The following is a 22,807-nucleotide window of genomic DNA, read 5'->3' on the forward strand; positions in this document are numbered from 1 at the left end:
AGAAAGCAAACTACGCTATCAGTAGGGCAATTTAATCCATGCAAGCGTGTTTACAGTCTTGTACAGCCACTAACAAGCATAGCGTTTCCGGGCAGGTCCTTAATCCTATTTTCCCTTGGAATACGACTTGCCAAATCGTTTAACAACCAGGTACCCATTCACTGCTGGGTGGACAGAGGCTACAGATAAGGGGTCAGATTCACGAAGCAGTTACGCAAGCACTTACGAACCTGTACATCTTTTCTCAATCTTTGGCGACTTTGTTTAAAATAATCAAACAGTTAATGAGCTCCGAAGCACCAGGAGGCTGTTTATAACAATAACAACAGTTGATTGGCAAGTTTTTCATGCTTGTAAACTGTTTAATAAATGTAACCAAAGCCGTCAAAGATTGAGGAAAGATGTACACGTTCGTAAGTGCTTGCGTAACTGCTTCGTGAAACTGGTCCAAGGAATGGCGCCCAGTCAATCGGCTAGGATACGAGCCTAGGCAAATGGCTCGCGAAGCCCTAGGTGAGTGCTTTACCACTGCGCCATGGGGACAGCTATGGCTTATCACCCATTGTTGTACAAATCGCGACCCGTTATCTATTTAAAGGCACCGTTATCTCTGTTTAATTGTCATAAAAAAAGTAAGTTTAATGTGTAAACACAGTGTAAATAATGCTTGAGCCCAGCGGGAAGGTTGGTACGCCGGGTTGCCATGACAACGAGGCACAGGGCGCCCAGCAGGAGGCGACGCTGGGTCACCCAAACATTGTCTTATTTAGCCACAGAAACCAACTTTATTCACACGTTTTTGTGCTGTTAGTTTGATCACTGATACTTACTTCCCACGATACGACACTCGGGGTATACGAACAACTGTCCGTTTAGCCTCAAAAGTGACCAGATATTGAGGAGTTCTGAACATAAACAAAAGATTACAATGTCAGGCGTACCAACCTCTAGGCAAGCGAAGAGGATTGAAATAGAAAACGAGGTATTTCTGCAAGCTTGCGAGGACAAGGAGCTGGGATACGAGGACAAGGAGCTGGGATACGAGGACAAGGAGCTGGGATACGAGGACAAGGAGCTGGGATACGAGGACAAGGAGCTGGGATACGAGGACAAGGAGCTGGGATACAAGGACAAGGAGCTGGGATACGAGGACAAGGAGCTGGGATACGAGGACAAGGAGCTGGGATACGAGGACAAGGAGCTGGGATACGAGGACAAAGAGCTGGGATACGAGGACAAGGAGCTGGGATACGAGGACAAGGAGCTGGGATACGAGGACAATATCGTAACTGCAGATTGAGTTAGGATATTGCTTCATACAGCACCTCATTCATTCATACAGCGACTCATGCATTCATACAGCGACTCATGCATTCATACAGCGACTCATGCATTCATACAGCGACTCATGCATTCATACAGCGACTCATGCATTCATACAGCGACTCATGCATTCATTCAGCGACTCATGCATTCATACAGCGACTCATGCATTCATACAGCGACTCATGCATTCATACAGCGACTCATGCATTCATACAGCGACTCATGCATTCATACAGCGACTCATGCATTCATTCAGCGACTCATGCATTCATACAGCGACTCATGCATTCATACAGCGACTCATGCATTCATACAGCGACTCATGCATTCATACAGCGACTCATGCATTCATACAGCGACTCATGCATTCATACAGCGACTCGTGCATTCATACAGCGACTCATGCATTCATTCAGCGACTCATGCATTCATACAGCGACTCATGCATTCATACAGCGACTCATGCATTCATACAGCGACTCATGCATTCATACAGCGACTCATGCATTCATACAGCGACTCATGCATTCATACAGCGACTCGTGCATTCATACAGCGACTCATGCATTCATACAGCGACTCGTGCATTCATACAGCGACTCATGCATTCATACAGCGACTCGTGCATTCATACAGCGCCTCATGCATTCATACAGCGACTCGTGCATTCATACAGCGACTCATGCATTCATACTTAAAGCTGCTTGACAAATATGCTGTCCCTTGCAATGGAAATACACGCTTCCTCCCTCCCCCCCCCCCCCTTCCCACCATCACCACTTGGCTCCATTCCAGGGATCCGCGGCCAGATTGAACCAGTTACCTAGTTCTGTCACCTTCCATGTTGTATACAGGACCGACCAGAGCGTTCAAAATGCGACGTATTAGTGGAGACTATAGCATTGTAATGTTGACGATTGGCATGTCTCTGGCTTGACAGGTTTGGTGGGTTGTTGGGGTTGGTATGTTGTTGGATGGGAATCATTCCTCCCCCCCCCTCCCTCACCCCCATGGTACGCGACCCCCCCTCTCTCTCACGCTACTCAATCCCCATCACTCAATGGTACTCGCACTATACTGGTGAAGAACGCACGCACTCACACACGCAAGCATTCACGCATGCACGAACGCACGCCCGTTATTCACACACGCACGCACATATGCACACACGCATGCACATATGCACACACGCATGCACATATGCACACACACACACACACAGGGGCCTCGTAGCCTGGTGGATAGCGCGCAGGACTCGTAATTCTGTGGCGCGGGTTCGATTCCCGCACGAGGCAGAAACAAATGGGCAAAGTTTCTTTCAACCTAAGTGCCCCTGTTACCTAGCAGTAAATAGGTACCTGGGAGTTAGTCAGCTGTCACGGGCTGCTTCCTGGGGTGTGTGTGTGTGTGTGTGTGGTGTGGAAAAAAAAAAGTAGTTAGTAAACAGTTGATTGACAGTTGAGAGGCGGGCCGAAAGAGCAAAGCTCAACCCCCGCAAAAACACAACTAGTAAACACACACACACACACACACACACACACACACACACACACACACACACACACACACACACAGGTCGCCAGACCTGTCCCCTGAAGCTCATATCAAGAGGATAACAGCAGCAGCATATGCCAGGTTGGCTAACATAAGAACGGCCTTTAGAAACTTGTGTAAGGAATCTTTCAGAACATTATATACCACGTATGTCAGACCAATCCTGGAGTATGCGGCTCCAGCATGGAGTCCATATCTAGTCAAGCATAAGACTAAACTGGAAAAGGTTCAAAGGTTTACCACCAGACTAGTACCCGAGCTGAGAGGTATAAGCTACGAGGAGAGACTACGGGAATTAAACCTCACTTCGTTGGAAGACAGAAGAGTTAGGGGGGACATGATCACCACATTCAAGATTCTCAAGGGAATCGACAGGGTTGATAAAGACAGGCTATTTAACACACGGGGCACACGCACAAGGGGACACAGGTGGAAACTGAGTGCCCAAATGAGCCACAGAGATATTAGAAAGAACTTTTTTAGTGTCAGAGGCGTGGATAAATGGAATGCATTAGGAAGAGATGTGGTGGAGGCTGACTCCATACACAGTTTCAAGTGTAGATATGATAGAGCCCAATAGGCTCAGGAATCTGTACACCTCTTGATTGACGGTTGAGAGGCGGGACCAAAGAGCCAGAGCTCAACCCCCGCAAACACAACTAGGTGAGTACAACTAGGTGAGTACACACAAACACACACACACACACACACACACATGGGGGCCTCGTAGCCTGGTGGATAGCGCGCAGGACTCGTAATTCTGTGGCGCGGGTTCGATTCCCGCACGAGGCAGAAACAAATGGGCAAAGTTTCTTTCACCCTAAGTGCCCCTGTTACCTAGCAGTAAATAGGTACCTGGGAGTTAGTCAGCTGTCACGGGCTGCTTCCTGGGGTGTGTGTGTGTGTGTGGTGTGGAAAAAAAAAAAAAAAAAAAAAAAAAAAAGAAGTAGTTAGTAAACAGTTGATTGACAGTTGAGAGGCGGGCCGAAAGAGCAAAGCTCAACCCCCGTAAAAAAACACAAACACAACTAGCAAACACACACACACACACACACACACACACACACACACACACACACACACACACACACACACACACACACACACACACCCACACACACAAACACACACACAAACACACACACAAACACACACACAAACACACACAAACACACACACATACACACAGGATATACACAACAGCAATTAGACTGCAAGAAACCAGTGACAATTAGTGAGATAAGATGGCCCCAGCAACAGAAGTTGTCTGAGAGTGAACAACAGTGAAAACAGAAGAACAATGGGACTTAACGACACACGAATCCGGGCCAAACAGAGACGAATACAACAGAAGAAGAGAGAGGGGTTTATATATGTGTACATATATTATATATATATATATATATATATATATATATATATATATATATATATATATATATATATATATATATATATATATATATATCCGGTCCTCGACCAGGCCTCCACCCCCAGGAAGCAGCCCGTAGCAGCTGTCTAACTCCCAGGTACCTATTTACTGCTGGGTAACAGAGGCATCAGCGTGAAAGAAACATTTTGCCCATTTGTCTCCGCCTCCACCGGGGATCGAACCCGGAACCTCAGGACTACGAATCCGAAGCGCTGTCCACCCAGCTGTCAGGCGCCCTTGACAGATGGGTCAAGATTTGTTCTGCAGATATTAAACAAGGAGAAAAAAAGGGCCACAAGACGTGAAGAGTTGAGATGGGGACAGGCAGCCAGCAGTGACCATCCGAACGGCCGAGTGAGAGTAGTTTAGAATCATCAAACAACACAGAATACAGGAAACAGGAGGGCTATTGGGCCGTGCTAGGTAGCTGAAATTCATAATTGTCACACCTACGCTTGAAACAACACAGTGATCGCAAGTGAGTATATTACTCAGTATTTTGTTCCAGATACTCATACATTTCTCCCAGTAGATGAATTGAGAGTGAAGACAATTCGTGTATGATCATACTGTCAACTTGTGTAGTGTCAATGAGTTCCGGAACACTTAATTGAGCAGTTAACTGATGATTAAGGTTATGTGTGATTAGTTTCTCGGTGTATAAAAGTGTCAAGAGGCAAACACATGTTATCACTCGGGAAGAACAGTATCTTTGCTTAACTTGTGGCAGATCAACCTTTTTGAAAATGCCTCCTTGTTCATTGAATTCAAATTGTTCATCTCCCTTTCAATCCCTTCCTCCTGCCAAGGCTGTGGTGTGTGTCTCCTACACCCCTTCCCTCCCTTCCCCCTTCCCTCCTCCTTGGCTGCAAGGGGGTGACGCCCCCATAACCCCCCCCCCTTTCTCTCAAGACACTAACGAAGGCCAGGCAGAGCTGACCTCAGGGGAGTGTGGCCTTCAAGGATGACACTGGTCCGTCCTAGGAGGGAAGGGAAGAGGAGGGAAGGGAAGGGAAGGGAAGGGAAGGGAAGGGAAGGGAAGGGAAGGAAGGGAAGGGAAGGGAAGGAAGGGAAGGGGAGGGAAGGGAAGGGAAGGGGAGGGAGGGAAGGAAGGGAAGGGAAGGGAAGGAAGGGAAGGAAGGGAAGGGAAGGGAAGGAAGGGAAGGGGAGGGAAGGAAGGGAAGGGGAGGGAAGGGATGGGAAGGGGAGGGAAGGGGAGGGAAGGGAAGGGAAGGGGAGGGAAGGGGAGGGAAGGGTAGGGAAGGGAAGGGAAGGGAAGGGGAGGGAAGGGAAGGGAAGGGAAGGGAAGGGAAGGGAAGGGGAGGGAAGGGGAGGGAAGGGGAGGGAAGGGGAGGGAAGGGAAGGGGAGGGAAGGGGAGGGAAGGGGAGGGAAGGGAAGGGAAGGGAAGGGAAGGGAAGGGAAGGGAAGGGAAGGGAAGGGTAGGGAAGGGAAGGGAAGGGAAGGGAAGGGAAGGGTGAACCAGATGAAAACGCTGCCCGCTAACCATTCTCCAAGATGAGAGAGGAAGGGATAGGAAGAGGGGAAGATATGAGAAGGAAGTAACGGGAAAGGGGAGAGAAGAACAAGACCCTGAAGAACAGGAAGTCCTGATAACACCATCAGAAAGAAGAACAAACGACTGAAAGGGGGAACACAGTTGGGCAAACACAGACACGAGTGTGTGTGTGTGTGTATGTATGTATGTGTGTGTATGTATGTGTGTGTATGTGTGTATGTATGTATGTGTGTATGTATGTGTATGTGTGTATGTGTGTATGTGTGCGTGTGAGAGACACACGCTCTGGTGTGAGATATACAGAACTAAGATAACCCAACTCATCAGTATTTGCTCATTCCCCAACCACCACACATCTCTCACACTATACGACGTACAGAAAAAAGCTAATTAAACACACCCGTTGTGACGTTTAAACAACGCCCCCGTCACTGTGCCAGACGCAACACACTGCAACATTTACACCCACGTCAACTGATACCCAAAAAAAAAAAAATTCATCACGAAATTACCTAAAATTAGGGATGAATCGGGTGAGTGAGAGGCAGAAGGGCACGAGTTAAATGGAGTATAGTGGGCGGTCCATGTCATACGAATTATTGAGTGCATCGGATGGATAAAATTGTTGTCAAACAAGGTAGTAGAGTAATTAAGAAACAGTATATGACATGAGGTGATGTCATCAGGTATGAGGGTATTTGGACCCTATGGGTATGAGGGTTTACTACTGCTCACAGGATGGGTATGGGGTCCACTACCTCTCACAGGATGGGTATGGGGTCCACTACCTCTCACAGGATGGGTATGGGGTCCACTACCACTCACAGGATGGGTATGGGATCCACTACCGCTCACAGGATGGGGTATGGGGTCCACTACCACTCACAAGATGGGTATGGGGTTCACTACCACTCACAGGATGGGTATAGGGTCCACTACCACTCACAGGATGGGTATGGGGTCCACTACCACTCACAGGATGGGTATAAGGGTCCACTACCACTCACAGGATGGGTATAAGGGTCTACTACCACTCACAGGATGGGTATAAGGGTCCACTACCACTCACAGGATGGGTATAAGGGTCCATTACCACTCACAGGATGGGTATAAGGGTCCACTACCACTCACAGGATGGGTATAAGGGTCCACTACCACTCACAGGATGGGTATAAGGGTCCACCACCGCTCACAGGATGGGTATGGGGTCCACTACTGCTCACAAGATGGGTATGGGGTCCACTACTGCTCACAGGATGGGTATGGGGTCCACTACTGCTCACAGGATGGGTATAAAGGTCCACTACTACTGACAGGATGGGGTATGGGGTCCACTACCACTCACAAGATGGGTATGGGGTCCACTACCACTCACAGGATGGGTATGGGGTCCACTACCACACACAGGATGGGTATGGGTCCACTACTACCCACAGGATGGGTATGGGATCCACTACCGCTCACAGGATGGGGTATGGGGTCCACTACCACTCACAAGATGGGTATGGGGTTCACTACCACTCACAGGATGGGTATAGGGTCCACTACCACTCACAGGATGGGTATGGGGTCCACTACCACTCACAGGATGGGTATAAGGGTCCACTACCACTCACAGGATGGGTATAAGGGTCCACCACCACTCACAGGATGGGTATGGGGTCAACTACCACTCACAGGATGGGTATGGGGTCCACTACTACCCACAGGATGGGTATGGGATCCACTACCGCTCACAGGATGGGGTATGGGGTCCACTACTACCCACAGGATGGGTATGGGATCCACTACCACTCACAGGATGGGTATGAGATCCACTACCACTCACAAGATGGGTATAGGGTCCACTACCACTCACAGGATGGGTATGGGGTCCACTACCACTCACAGGATGGGTATGGGGTCCACTACCACTCACAGGATGGGTATGGGGTCCACTACCACTCACAGGATGGGTATGGGGTCCACTACCACTCACAGGATGGGTATGGGGTCCACTACCACTCACAGGATGGGTATGGGGTCAACTACCACTCACAGGATGGGTATGGGGTCCACTACCACTCACAGGATGGGTATGGGGTCAATACCACTCACAGGATGGGTAGAAGGGTCCACTACCACTCACAGGATGGGGTATGGGGTCAACTACCACTCACAGGATGGGTATGGGGTCCACTACCACTCACAGGATGGGTATGGGGTCCACTACCACTCACAAGATGGGTATGGGGTCCACTACCACTCACAGGATGGGTATAGGGTCAACTACCCCCATAGTAATCAAACTCGTATATAACTACCTCACCACGAATGTAAATTACAAAGTTTTTGTGGTCCATTCCTCGTACCAATTATGTGAAACTGAAACCATGCACCTAATTGCCCACAAGATGAGAATGGTGTTTCTAATACACAAATTAAACAAACTCGAACTCACTCGTGGGATCACAACTGGGTTCGATAAAGTCTATAAACTGACTGTTGTATATGTCAACAAACCATGTAATTGGCTAATTAAGTTTGGAATTGCTTAAACAACTAGCTTCAGGGGTGAATTTATTTTAGCCTATTGCATACATGCTATTAAGGACTGCAGATTTATATGGAAAAATTAGCGACTACCTTGAGGTGCTTCCGGGGCTTAGTGTCCCCGCGGCCCGGTCGTCGACCAGGCCTCCTGGTTGCTGGACTGATCAACCAGACTAACTTGCTAATCTAAATTAGTTTTGGGGTCAAGTTCCTGAACATATTATGCCCCTCTGCCCTTCACAGCAACGGCTCACAGGATGGGTATGGGGTCCACTATCGCTCACAGGATAGGTATGGCGTTCACTATCGCTCACAGGATAGGTATGGGGTCCACCACCCCTCACAGGATGGGTATGGGGTCCACTATCGCTCACAAGGATAGGTATGGGGTCCACTATCGCTCACAGGATAGGTATGGCGTTCACTATCGCTCACAGGATAGGTATGGGGTCCACCACCCCTCACAGGATGGGTATGGGGTCCATTACCGCCCACAGGATGGGTATGGGGTCCACTATCGCTCACAGGATAGGTATGGGGTCCACTATCGCTCACAAGATGGGTATGGGGTCCACTATCGCTCACAGGATAGGTATGGGGTCCACTATCGCTCACAGGATAGGTATGGGGTTCACTATCGCTCACAGGATAGGTATGGGGTCCACTATCGCTCACAGGATAGGTATGGCGTTCACTATCGCTCACAGGATAGGTATGGGGTCCACCACCCCTCACAGGATGGGTATGGGGTCCATTACCGCCCACAGGATGGGTATGGGGTCTACTATCGCTCACAGGATAGGTATGGGGTCCACTATCGCTCACAGGATAGGTATGGGGTCCACCACCACTCACAGGAGAGGTATGGGGTCCACCATCGCTCACAGGATGGGTATGGGGTCCACCACCACTCACAGGATGGGTATGGGGTCCACTATCGCTCACAGGATGGGCATGGGGTCCACTACTGCTCACAGGATGGGTATGGGGTCCACCACCCCTCACAGGATGGGTATGGGGTCCACCACCGCTCACAGGATAGGTATGGGGTCCACCACCACTCACAGGACGGGTATGGGGTCCACCACCTCTCACAGGACGGGTATGGGGTCCACCACCGCTCACAGGATAGGTATGGGGTCCACCACCTCTCACAGGACGGGTATGGGGTCCACCACCGCTCACAGGATAGGTATGGGGTCCACCACCGCTCACAGGATAGATATGGGGTCCACCACCGCTCACAGGATAGATATGGGGTCCACCACCGCTCACAGGATAGATATGGGGTCCACCACCGCTCACAGGATAGATATGGGGTCCACCACCGCTCACAGGATAGGTATGGGGTCCACCACCGCTCACAGGATAGATATGGGGTCCACCACCGCTCACAGGATAGATATGGGGTCCACCACCGCTCACAGGATAGATATGGGGTCCACCACCACTCACAGGATGGGTATGGGGTCCACCACCGCTCACAGGATAGGTATGGGGTCCACCACCGCTCACAGGATAGGTATGGGGTCCACCACCACTCACAGGATAGATATGGGGTCCACCACCGCTCACAGGATAGATATGAGGTCCACCACCACTCACAGGATAGATATGGGGTCCACCACCGCTCACAGGATAGATATGGGGTCCACCACCGCTCACAGGATAGGTATGGGGTCCACCACCGCTCACAGGATAGATATGGGGTCCACCACCGCTCACAGGATAGATATGGGGTCCACCACCGCTCACAGGATAGATATGGGGTCCACCACCGCTCACAGGATAGATATGGGGTCCACCACCACTCACAGGATGGGTATGGGGTCCACCACCTCTCACAGGACGGGTATGGGGTCCACCACCGCTCACAGGATGGGTATGGGGTCCACCACCACTCACAGGATAGGTATGGGGTCCACCACCGCTCACAGGATAGATATGGGGTCCACCACCGCTCACAGGATAGATATGGGGTCCACCACCACTCACAGGATGGGTATGGGGTCCACCACCACTCACAGGATAGGTATGGGGTCCACCACCACTCACAGGTTGGGTATGGGGTCCACCACCACTCACAGGATAGATATGGGGTCCACCACCGCTCACAGGATAGATATGGGGTCCACCACCACTCACAGGATGGAAAAGCCATTCACCAACCCGGTCAGAATAACATTTCACCTATGTGAACACATTATACATAAAAGAACATACCTAGAACACTGTATATGTAGAACAGACGTTTAACAGATCTATCCTGCCCACGGAGGACAGAAAACAATGTACATATACAAGGTTAATAAATGTAAATAAATGGCCACATCTGCGGCAGAGAACAGATGTAAAAAATATATTCAACCAACCCAACCAACCCACTTACCCTATCGATCTGATGCACAGAAAACGTGGATATCTGTGAGCCGCTGCTTTTAATAGAAGGTTGAATTGGGTTCCTACATTGCTCTCTCTCTCCTATTTTCCCCAATTCACCTCATTTGCACTATGATCTATTTCCCTATTCCCTTCTTTCCTATTCACCTGAGTCTCTCTTGCACCCCCCCCTCCCTCTACATTGCAGTAGCAACGTCTTGCAATAGAGCTCAATAGAGCTCAATAGAGCTCAATAGAGCTCAATAGAGCTCAATAGAGCTCAATAGAGCGGGCCTCGTCACCATCTCAGGAGATGGGAGCAATTTAAGCTAATCTTATAGAGTTTCAACTAAGGGGTTAACTTTCTTGTGGCAGAGAACAAATGTGTGTGTGGGAGAGAGGGAGAGGGAGGGAGAGGGGGAGAGAGAGAGAGAGAGAGAGAGAGAGAGAGAGAGAGAGAGAGAGAGAGAGAGAGAGAGAGAGAGAGAGAGAGAGAGAGAGAGAGAGAGAGAGAGAAAGAGAGAGAGAGTGTGTGAGAGAGAATCATTTGATCAACGTCCCTTCCCTTCCTTCACCTGATGCCTCTCTTCACCCAGCAGTGGAGCAGGAGGCACACTGAGAAGAGGCAGGAGTCGCCCAAGACTGTGGATGCAGCAGTGCAAGTCTCCAGATGTCTGACCTGTCAGAAACAGATCCGCAGGATACTTTTTACATCTCCACAGCATATATGTCAACTCCGTTTAAACCTTCACTGGGAGTGGAACAGGGGCATAGCTGGCGTATCCTTTACAACAGGGACACGGGGCCCTAGAGCCGAAGCTCAACCGTCCAGCAAGCACAACTAGATCGAGTACAGATTTAGTACTGAGTACAGTCTCATTTTGATACCAGGGTACTTGAACTGGTCGGTAGAGCGTCGGTCTCGCCTCTTGCAGGTCGGCGATCGATTCCCCGATGGCCCCAAGTGATTGGAAGGTATCGTTCCATCACTCCATCTCTATATCCTAGCTCCTATCCTATCCTCGTATCCCATGTGCCACACACGTCATCATCCTGACTTTGAACTATCTTCTCATCATTTAATGACTTAGGGAGTGGGATGAGTATCTGTAAGTCGTATGTTGGTTTCAGGAATGTTGATGGAGCCTTTTCGTTTCCATTCCTCACAATGCTTAGGTCAGTAGGTTTTCCTTGGGACCTTTACCTTGGGACCTTCACCTTGGGACCTTTTCCTTGGGACCTTTTCCTTGGGACCTTTACCTTGGGACCTTTACCTTGGGACCTTTTCCTTGGAACTTGTATCTTGCCAGAGTAATTTAATCGTTTCTACCTGGAGGGGCTAGAGCGCGATATTTAGCCTAGTTCATTCATCAGGGTCCGATATTTAGTCTAGTTAATTCATCAAGAAGAGGTTAGCCTGGGTCTGGCCATAACCGAACCTCTGATTGTGAATAATTCATTCTAAGTCTGAATTGTACTTCATTTGCATATTTCGTTTTCTTTGCAGGAGCAATGATTAAAGATTGCAAGAGAAAACTAGATTATTTCCTCCAAGGAGTGCCGGACCAACCGGGCTGTGGTGGGTATGTGGGCCTGCGGGCCGCTCCAAACAACAGCCTGGTGGACCAAACTCTCACAAGTCAAGCCTGGCCTCGAGCCGGGCTTAGGGAGTAGAAGAACTCCCAGAACCCCATCAACCAGGTATATGTGGGCCTGCGGGCCGCTCCAAGCAACAGCCTAGTGGACCAAACTCTCACAAGTCAAGCCTGGCCTCGGGCCGGGCTTGGGGAGTAGAAGAACTCCCAGAACCCCATCAACCAGGTATATGTGGGCCTGCGGGCCGCTCCAAGCAACAGCCTAGTGGACCAAACTCTCACAAGTCAAGCCTGGCCTCGAGCCGGGCTTAGGGAGTAGAAGAACTCCCAGAACCCCATCAACCAGGTAAAATTCACCTCTTAGCACTAACTACTTACTATATACAATATACAATATACAACTATACAACTATACAACTATACAACAATATATACAATATACAATAATATACAACTTTCTATAATTTTTTTTTCAACTTTCTGAGTCAGAAGAGGCTATATATTTACAATGGTAACCCACACACACATATATGTTCTTCGGTTCTCCGTGAACAGTGTGAGAGAAGGCGTACCACAGCAGTGTGATCACATGACAAGTTCTCAACCACCGAAGGTGATCCAAGTGCTCTCACAATGCTAACTAGTACTACGTACTCACCATAGCCCGTGCTACTTGGAACTTTTGGTTCTGGGTTGCAAATCTTTAACAACAACAACAGCTAACAAGTACATATACAATACATATAGTTACGTCAGCCCTACATAAACATGTAGATACATGTGGCATAGTTTAGTTATTAAATACTCAACCACAGAATGTGATTAATGTGTGTTTACAAAGCTGAAATGCAATTTCAGCCAGCTTATCTTGAGGTTATCTTGAGATGATCTCGGGGCTTATTAGCGTCCCCGCGGCCCGGTCCTCGACCATGCCTCCACCCCCAAGAAGCAGCCCGTGACAGCTGACTAACTCCCAGGTACCTATTTACCACTAGGTGAACAGGGGGGCATCAGGGTGAAAGAAACTGCCAATTTATTTCCGCCGGGGATCGAACCCGTAACCTCATAACTACGAACCCCGAGCGCTGTCCACTCAGCCGTCAGGCCCCTACACATAGCTTACACATCCATAAAAATATGTAATTAACCCGCTGTAAAAGCTGTGTCATATCTACCCAACATATGTTGGCTGAAGAGCCTCATCTTGTGTTTCTATATCATGATGCTGTTATACTGCTGCTTGCAACACTCAGTGTTGTTAAAATACGTGTTCGTTGCATTGCCAGAACGTCCTCATAAGGTTTCCCCAACGTCCAGAAACGGTCGTATTAAAGTGCCCGTATCCTAAGCCACCTGAGGACCTAAAACAGAAAACGAGACTATGTGTCGATTTCGCGAGCCGCCACTATTTTCTAGTACGGCAATTTTTTGGCAGAGTGTACGTCAAAATGCGTCGGTCTAGTAGCAGGCCGGGTTAGTATTAGTGAAATGTGTTTGTTAGGGTTAATGCTACAACAGTGCTTAATCCTACAGTGCCTAATATTACAGTGCCTGATCCTACTGTGCCTGATCCTACAGTGCCTAATCCTACATTGCCGGATCCTACCGTGCCTAATCCTACATTGCCGGATCCTACCGTGCCTAATCCTACAGTGCCTAATCCTACAGTGCCTGATCCTACAGTGCCTAATCCTACAGTGCCTAATCCTACAGTGCCTGATCATACAGTGCCTAATCCTACAGTGCCTAATATTACAGTGCCTAATCCTACAGTGCCTAATCCTACAGTGCCTGATCCTACAGTGCCTAATCCTACAGTACCTGATATTACAGTGCCTAATCCTACAGTGCCTAATCCTACAGTATTTGGTGCAGAGATGAGGGACCTATCAACCTCTGAAGGGTTATTAAGACCACCTCAATAGCTTATTAAAAATATGTGAAGTCGTTACACTGTATCCACGTTCACTTCCAGTAGATAAACGACATATGAGATTAGGGAACAGGCAGCATAGAGTGTAGACTGGCAGTTATAAAACAGCAGCTCCCCTATTACCCTATAATACAGCTGTAGCTAAAAAAAAGGCACCACGGGCTCACCATAGCCCGTGCTACTTGGAACTTTTAGTTCCAGGTAGCGAATCTTTAACAACAACAGCTGTAGCTAAAACAATGTATTAGAGAAAAGACCTACTATTAATGTATAATGTTTAGTTGTAAATACATAGCTATTGAAGTGGCACAATCTTTGTAACTAGCTGACATTGTAATTATAAGGCGTGAAATATAGGTGATATTGTTAATATATTATGGGGTGCACAATAAGCTATTGCTCACAGGATGAGTATGGGGTGCACAATAAGCTATTGTTCACAGGATGAGTATGGGGTGCACAATAAACTACCACTCACAGGATGAGTATAGGGTGCACAATAAATTATTGTTCACAGGATGAGTATGGGGTGCACAATAAACTACCACTCACAGGATGAGTATGGGGTGCACAATAAACTACCACTCACAGGATGAGTATGGGGTGCACAATAAACTACCACTCACAGGATGAGTATGGGGTGCACAATAAACTACCACTCACAGGATGAGTATGGGGTGCACAATAAACTACCACTCACAGGATGAGTATGGGGTGCACAATAAACTACCACTCACAGGATGAGTATGGGGTGCACAATAAACTACCACTCACAGGATGAGTATGGGGTGCACAATAAACTTTAATTTTAGCCTCACAAGTCGGAGATCTTTCATAAATCATAAGAAGTTCAACACTAACTACTTTACAACGAAATTGTAAATTACTTTACAACGAAATTGTAAATTACTTTACAACGAAATTGTAAATTACTTTACAACGAAATTGTAAATTACTTTACAACGAAATTGTAAATTACTTTACAACGAAATTGTAAATTACTTTACAACGAAATTGTAAATTACTTTACAACGAAATTGTAAATTACTTTACAATTTTAAATTTATTATCAGCACATCCAAACTTAGAGTGTTAAATACTCTTGCCTGAAACAGTTCATCCTTAACAGGACTCTATACTGCCCAAACGACTCTACCAAGGCTCTATATAATGTCCAAATTATAGTGAACTTTCATACCAGGCGCCACAGTAGCGTTGAATGTACATAGGATCACAGTATGCATTAGGCATTTTAGGAGGAAGCCAGTCGGCCGAGCGGACAGCACGCTGGACTTGTGATCCTGTGGTCCTGGGTTCGATCCCAGGCGCCGGCGAGAAACAATGGGCAGAGTTTCTTTCACCCTATGCCCCTGTTACCTAGCAGTAAAATAGGTACCTGGGTGTTAGTCAGCTGTCACGGGCTGCTTCCTGGGGGGTGGAGGCCTGGTCGAGGACCGGGCCGCGGGGACACTAAAGAGCCCCGAAATCATCTCAAGATAACCTCAAGATTGTTAAAGATTCGCTACCTGGAACAAAGTTCCAAGTAGCACGGGCTATGGTGACCCCGCAGGATGTAATTGTTGCAATACTTAACCATTCATCTGCAGTATGAAGCAAAGTCTGGTTCTCGTGGCAAAAGAAATAGCCAATGATAAACTACGTCGATTAACATAAAGTTCAAATATCTAACTATCTCTAAGTTTGAATACTAACTACTAAGAATACTGAATACTTCCATACTAAGAATACTGAATACTTCCATACTAAGAATACTGAATACTTCCATACTAAGAATACTATGTTCACTAATGGCATACATAATTATTCTCACGTAATATTACATGTCTATTATGATCTGATCACTATACACTATTAATATTAATTGATATAATTAACCATTACAATTAATCTTCGTTCATTTTAAATCCTTAATTAACCTCTCGTTGACAGAGCTCAATTTAATAAATTATTGACAGGGTTTTAATGAGTTTATAATAGATGTCGGTGGCATTTAAAGTGATTAAACAAAGCTGTGAATGTCACTTCCGGCCACCCAGGCTACTCCAAGGGTTGTTACGCCAACAATCCATGAACCCGGGTTCGATTCCCGGTCGAGACTGAAACAAAGGGGCAGAGTATTTTTTGTTTTAAATGGTTACATCTATGCACCTCTAGTTCGGTGTATTGAATTGACCGAACATACGGTACCTATTTGTGCTTGCGGGGGTTGAGCTCTGGCTCTTTGGTCCCGCCTTTGGCGCTTCATGCAGGTCGGCGTTCAATCCCCGACCATCCAAATGATTAGGCACCATTCCTTCTCCCCCCGTCCCATCCCAAATCCTTATCCTGACCCCTTCCCAGTGCTATATAGTCGTAATGGCTTGGCGCTTTCCCCTCTGATAGTTCCCTTCCCTTCACCGTAGTCACAGATAGGTGAGAACACCTCCTCACCTTCCCGTGAATTATGGGTAATAGGCTGTTATCTCCAGCCCGTCTCAACAACCAATTATGAGGCTTCTGCCTGGTGACATAAGGGCGATATTATACTCCTCCTGGTGCAAGGTCGTATTGGAGGTCGTGGGAGCTGGTCCAGCCTAGGGGTCTGACGGCTGAGTGGACGGTGCTCGGGGTTCGTAGTCTTCTACGCTTCCGGGTTCAATTCCCGGTGGAGGCGGAAACAAATGGGTAGAGTTTCTTTCACAACCCTTTACAGGACAGGTATGGGGTCCACTGCCACCAACAGAATGGATATGGGATCCACTACCACCTACAGAATGGATATGGGATCCACTACCACCTACAGAATGGATATGGGATCCACTACCACCTACAGAATGGATATGGGATCCACTACCACCTACAGAATGGATTTAGGATCCACCAATACTCGCAGAATCAGGCTAAATAATATATGACCTTAAGAAACTAGTAAAATGCCCATGAACCAAACACGTAGACACTCAAACATATCCGTCCTGCGCGGGAGTCGAACCCTGGGCCATTCAACTGTGAGCCAACTGCGGTACAGAAACACAGGACTGAAGTAAATCCTCAAATGTATATAGTGCCACGGGTATATAGCCACTCGGTGTATATAGATGCTGGTGTGGGTGGTTGTGTATATAACGTAAATTTATATAACTGAGGCAAATATAAACATTAGTTACTATTAACGAGTAACGTGTTCTGGCCCTGGGAATGAATGAATGAATGAATGAATGAATCTCTCTTTATCTCTGTCCCTCCCACTCTCCATCCTCTCTCTCTCTCTCTCTCTCTCTCTCTCTCTCTCTCTCTCTCTCTCTCTCTCTCTCTCTCTCTCCCTCTCCATCTCCCCCCCTCTCTCTCTCTCTCTCTCTCTCTCTCGTGTCAGTCTGGCGGTGCCTTTTCAACTTTGTCCTGCCCAAATCTTGACACATCTCCAAGACTCAGCATCGCAGAAACCATCTCATTCATTTGTACAAACACGCTCTCTCACGCACGCACGCACGCACACACACACACACACACACACACACACACACACACACACACACACACGCCCACTGCCTTGGGCACACGCAAACACACACAACATTTCTGATATACGTAAATGATCTTCCAGAGGGTATAGACACATTCCTATCATTATTTGCTGCTGCTGCTCTAATTATAGAAAAGATTGTTATAGAGGCCAGCATGAGGCTTCAAGATGTCCTGAACAATCTCAAGGCTTGGCCCAACACGTGGCTATTTGAGTTTAACCCGAACAAATGTTAAGATGGACCTGAAAATGATGAGCGTTAGGATTCAACAGGCATTTACACGTCCATATACGAAACCTATACATCTTTTCTCAATCACTGCAGCTTGTTGATGTTTATAATGTAGTCTAATAACCTCGGGTGACTTAGTGTGAAACTCATAAACTGGGTAAAAATTAGAAACTTAAGTACCCATGATTTAGGAAAGATATAGAGGTTTCGGACATTTATTAAATGTTTGATGGGTCACAATCTGGGAGTAACTGTTTAAATACTAAAGGAAGTATACTCACAACATTCGTCAGACCACAGTTGAAGTATGCAGCAGTGGTGCAGTGCCCTTACCTGTAGAAATATCAGATAATTAGAAAGAGTGCAGAGAAATGCTCTCAAAATATTTACTTAAATAATCAGGAAATAGTAGTAGAAGTAGAAGTAGAAATAGAAGTAGAAATAGAAGTAGATTCTATTCAGCTGTCTATCTTCATTCTATTCAGAAGTAGATTTAGATTCAGCTGCTGGGAACAACATGTCGATGTAGCACGGGCTATGGCGAGCCCGTAACTACATGAAGTATAGTTAACAATTATCTCTCACTTATAGCTCACAGCCACTATGAAACAGCCCCCCCCCCCCCAACTGTTCCACTATATGTTTATATATTACACGTCAGCACAAAATGGAACACGAAACAATGGATATAAATTGAATAAGTTTAGATTCAGGAAAGACCAGGGTAAACACTGGTTTAGAAATAGCAGGATCCAGGTTCGATGCCAGTCCTGCACCAATAATTTTCTTATAGATATATCATGTTAGTTTGATCTCCATGTGTATAGGGCGGCTGATCTATGGAGAAAATTAATGTGACTTGTGTACAAATTGTACATCATTCCTGTTTGTACAGCACTACAATTGGTACAACTAGTACTATCATTATCACAACCAGCACTATTACTCACAACGTCACAAAAATGATGTACTGAATTACCCGAACCTAACCTAAACGAGGACCCACATATAGAAAACGCCATAACCCGTTTTTTCCGAATCACTGTGATTTATAATACATCATAATTGTGCCTTTAGGGGGGATTTACACGTCAAAATACGATGTATTATGAACAAATCCACAGGGGCCGTGACGAGGATTCGAACCTGCGTCCGGAAGCATCCCAGGATACGTGTGTACGACGTAATATTTTAGGGAAGAGCATCACCACTAACAGCTTCAGCAGCAGCGTAAGATGAAGCTGGAGATGAAGGAAGCAACTAGGAGACTTCACATCGCAACGTGATATCAATATTAGCTTTTATGCAAATGTTGCCCAACCAGTTTTACCCCCTCAACGATCTTCCTTCCCAAGGTTGTAATTCTCGCCCCTTAAAACGCTCATTTGCACCAGGGCTTTTCAGGAGGAGGCTGTGTAGGCTATATATATATATATATATATATATATATATATATATATATATATATATATATATATATATATAGTTGTACAAGATTACATGACTACAAATGTGGCCTTAATACATATACAACACAACCAATACAAAATGAAAAACACGACAATGGGAAACATTGATGAATGCCACAGACGGGTTCGATCATTGTTGCAAGTCAAACACTTCTTCGAATTCCTCCGAAGTTGGACTAGTGCCCAAGACGCAACAGGCATTCCCCCTCTGAATCGCAACCCTGAGGCGCTGGAACAAGAAACTTTTTGCTCTCTGGTCTTTTGTAGCGCTGATCAATTTCTCCCCCAATTCCTTCAGGAACTTCAATGCACATTTTCCCCACGAACCGAGGGTCTCCGAGCCGATCGGAACAAAGCTGTAGCAGTGTGCTAGACCTCTGTATTTGATAATTTTCTGCGATTTCCTGAAAGAAGCAGCACCACCGCTTTCACGTGTGCTGTAGTGGAGGTAGGTACTGGCCAGTGTGGCAGCGCATGTGTAGTCCCATACCACTTGCTTACCATCCTTCCAGGGAAGCAAAGTGACCCCATCTGGGCGCTTCTGAGGGTCGTTGGGTCTGAATAAGTGTGGCTCTCTTTGTGCTGGGCAGCGGGCCGTGGCGAGGCTCCTCTTGATGATGTCGCTGACTTCTTCATGAATACCATGTTGTGAATATATATATATATATATATATATATATATATATATATATATATATATATATATATATAAATATATATATATATATATGGGACATGGGCTGGGTGTACTCTCTTGAGGACTAAGAAGTGTCTCAGGTTTTTGTACAAATATGTATCCGTGTCCATGTGTGTCCGAACGGGTAAGGAAGGTGGACAGGAGGGAAAAGGATAGAGAAAGAGCAGGAGAAAGAGAGGGGAAAAGAAGTGAAAAAGAGAAAGGAAAGGAGAGCAAAGAGACTGAGCAGGAAAAAGGAGGGAGGGGGGGAGGAAGGCAGACAGGGAAATGGGAAGAAATCAAAGCAAACAAGCAACAATCACTGTACAACTGTGTTGCACCGTCACCCTTGCAACCTCCCCCCCCCCCCCAATCCACCCATCTTCCCGCCCCATAATCCCCCCTCCCCCCCACTCCACCCACGCGTCTGAAGACCCCCATAAAGCTCAACATCCCGGCTTTACAGCGTACGAAACCCACCTCTCTGGCGATGAGCACCTTGGAGCTATCTCACTCAGCCTGTTCTTAAGTACACATTTCCTCACAGATTACAGGATAACTGTACCGCCTTACCACTCTCCCCTCCTGCCTAAGTCACCCTTAAATCCTCTACCCTGTACCCGGGAGGAATTTCGTGTTTATGTCGTGTTGAGGTAAAGTATATAGCAGCAGATCGTACTCCTAAGGTTCCCCAACGTCAAGAAACAGTCGTATTAAAATGTCGTTATCTTAACCTGCCAGAGGACCCAAAACAGAAAACGGGATATTATGGTTATTTCGTGAGCCGTTATCATTTTCTAGAACGATGATTTTTGGCTTTTATTTTACTGCTATTATGGAGAGGTGCGGCCTGTCTGCACCCCACAAACACACCACACATGAACAAATCCACAAGGGCCGTGATGAGGGTTTCGAACTTCCGCCCGAGAGGATCCCAAACGCTGCCTTAGTCGACTAGACCCCCTTGTGGATTTGTGCATTTGATGCATCAGGCTATTGTGATATCTGTGTATGTATACACCTCACGTATCTATTCATTCACAACGCTAACCAGAACATCCATATTTATTTCTGTCCAACATGGCCATTGTTAGAGAGCCATTAGACTAAGCACAACATATATTTACTTCTGTCTAACTTGGCCATTGTTAGAGAGTCGTTAGACTAAGCACAACATCCACATTTACTTCTGCCCAACATGGCCATTGTTAGAGAGCCATTAGACTAAGCACAGCATATATTTACTTCTGTCTAACTTGGCCATTGTTAGAGAGTCGTTAGACTAAGCACAACATCCACATTTACTTCTGTCCAACTGGCCATTGTTAGAGAGCCATTAGACTAAGCACAGCATATATTTACTTCTGTCCACCATGACCATTGTTAGAGAGCCATTACACTAAGCACAGCTGAAGACCTCCTGAATAACTTCGTGTTGACAAAGATTTTCTACACAGTCATAACACTCAACTGACCGGTACACACACACGATCAAGCCCAACCTTGACACTGTTTAACAAATAATATGTTAATGATTTAATTATAACAACGCATTATACAGCTTGGGAACAGTCTGCAGAGGCGTGTAAATCACCCTATGTGTAAATCTGTGGGTGTAGATCACCCTGAGTGTAAATCTGTGGGTGTAGATCACCTTATGAGTGTAAATCTGTGGGTGTAGATCACCCTGAGTGTAAATCTGTGGGTGTAGATCACCCTGAGTGTAAATCTGTGGGTGTAGATCACCTTATGAGTGAAAATCTGTGGGTGCAAATCACCCTGAGTGTAAATCTGTGGGTGTAGATCACCCACAGATTTACAATTTTTAGATTTACACAGATTTAAAGTTCCAAGTAGCACGGGCTATGGCGAGCCCGGAGTGTGCTTTAGAGGCGGGGAGTTAGACGCAATCTATAATCTGACAAAGAGTCCGGCTCTGTGCGGACTCTAAGCACTTTACATTTGTTGGTAACCATTGGGTGTAGTTGGGTACTTTGCGTCGGCATTATTGACCCTCGGGAGTGATCCATGGACAGTAGTTTTTGGACTGGTATAGTGTTGATCTACTGGTTTGAGGGGTAGATTGTTGATCTACTGGTTTGAGGGGTATATTGTTGATCTACTGATTTGAGGGGTATATTGTTGATCTACTGGTTTGAGGGGTATATTGTTGATCTACTGGTTTGAGGGGTATATTGTTGATTTACTGGTTTGAGGGGTATATTGTTGATTTACTGGTTTGAGGGGTATATTGTTGATCTACTGGTTTGAGGGGTATATTGTTGATCTACTGGTTTGAGGGGTATATTGTTGATCTACTGGTTTGAGGGGTAGATTGTTAACCCACTGGCTTCAGGGGTAGATTGTTGACCCATTGGCTTCAGGGGTAGATTGTTGACCACTGGCTTCAGGGGTAGATTGTTGACCCACCAGCTTCAGGGGTAGATTGTTGACGCACTGGTTTCAGGGGTAGATTGTTGACCCACTGGCTTGAGGGGTAGATTGTTGACCCACCAGCTTCAGGGGTAGATTGTTGACCCACTGGCTTGAGGGGTAGATTGTTGACCCACCAGCTTCAGGGGTAGATTGTTGACCACTGGCTTCAGGGGTAGATTGTTGACCCACCAGCTTCAGGGGTA

At 46.7% G+C, this 22,807-nt stretch overlaps 1 protein-coding gene across 1 annotated transcript; it reads left to right on the plus strand.

Annotated features, from left to right (window-relative positions):
- Nucleotides 1–494: 494 nt before the first annotated feature.
- LOC123759794 (phospholipid scramblase-like) lies at nt 495–14,260 on the plus strand. Its single transcript, XM_045745051.2, has 2 exons — nt 495–513; nt 13,869–14,260. Exons 1-2 carry the CDS (start codon nt 495–497, stop codon nt 14,258–14,260), a joined length of 411 nt encoding a protein of 136 aa, XP_045601007.2.
- The last annotated feature ends 8,547 nt before the right edge of the window (nt 14,261–22,807 follow it).

Source organism: Procambarus clarkii, chromosome 8, assembly GCF_040958095.1.
Source record: "Procambarus clarkii isolate CNS0578487 chromosome 8, FALCON_Pclarkii_2.0, whole genome shotgun sequence".
Classification (NCBI taxonomy): domain Eukaryota; kingdom Metazoa; phylum Arthropoda; class Malacostraca; order Decapoda; family Cambaridae; genus Procambarus; species Procambarus clarkii.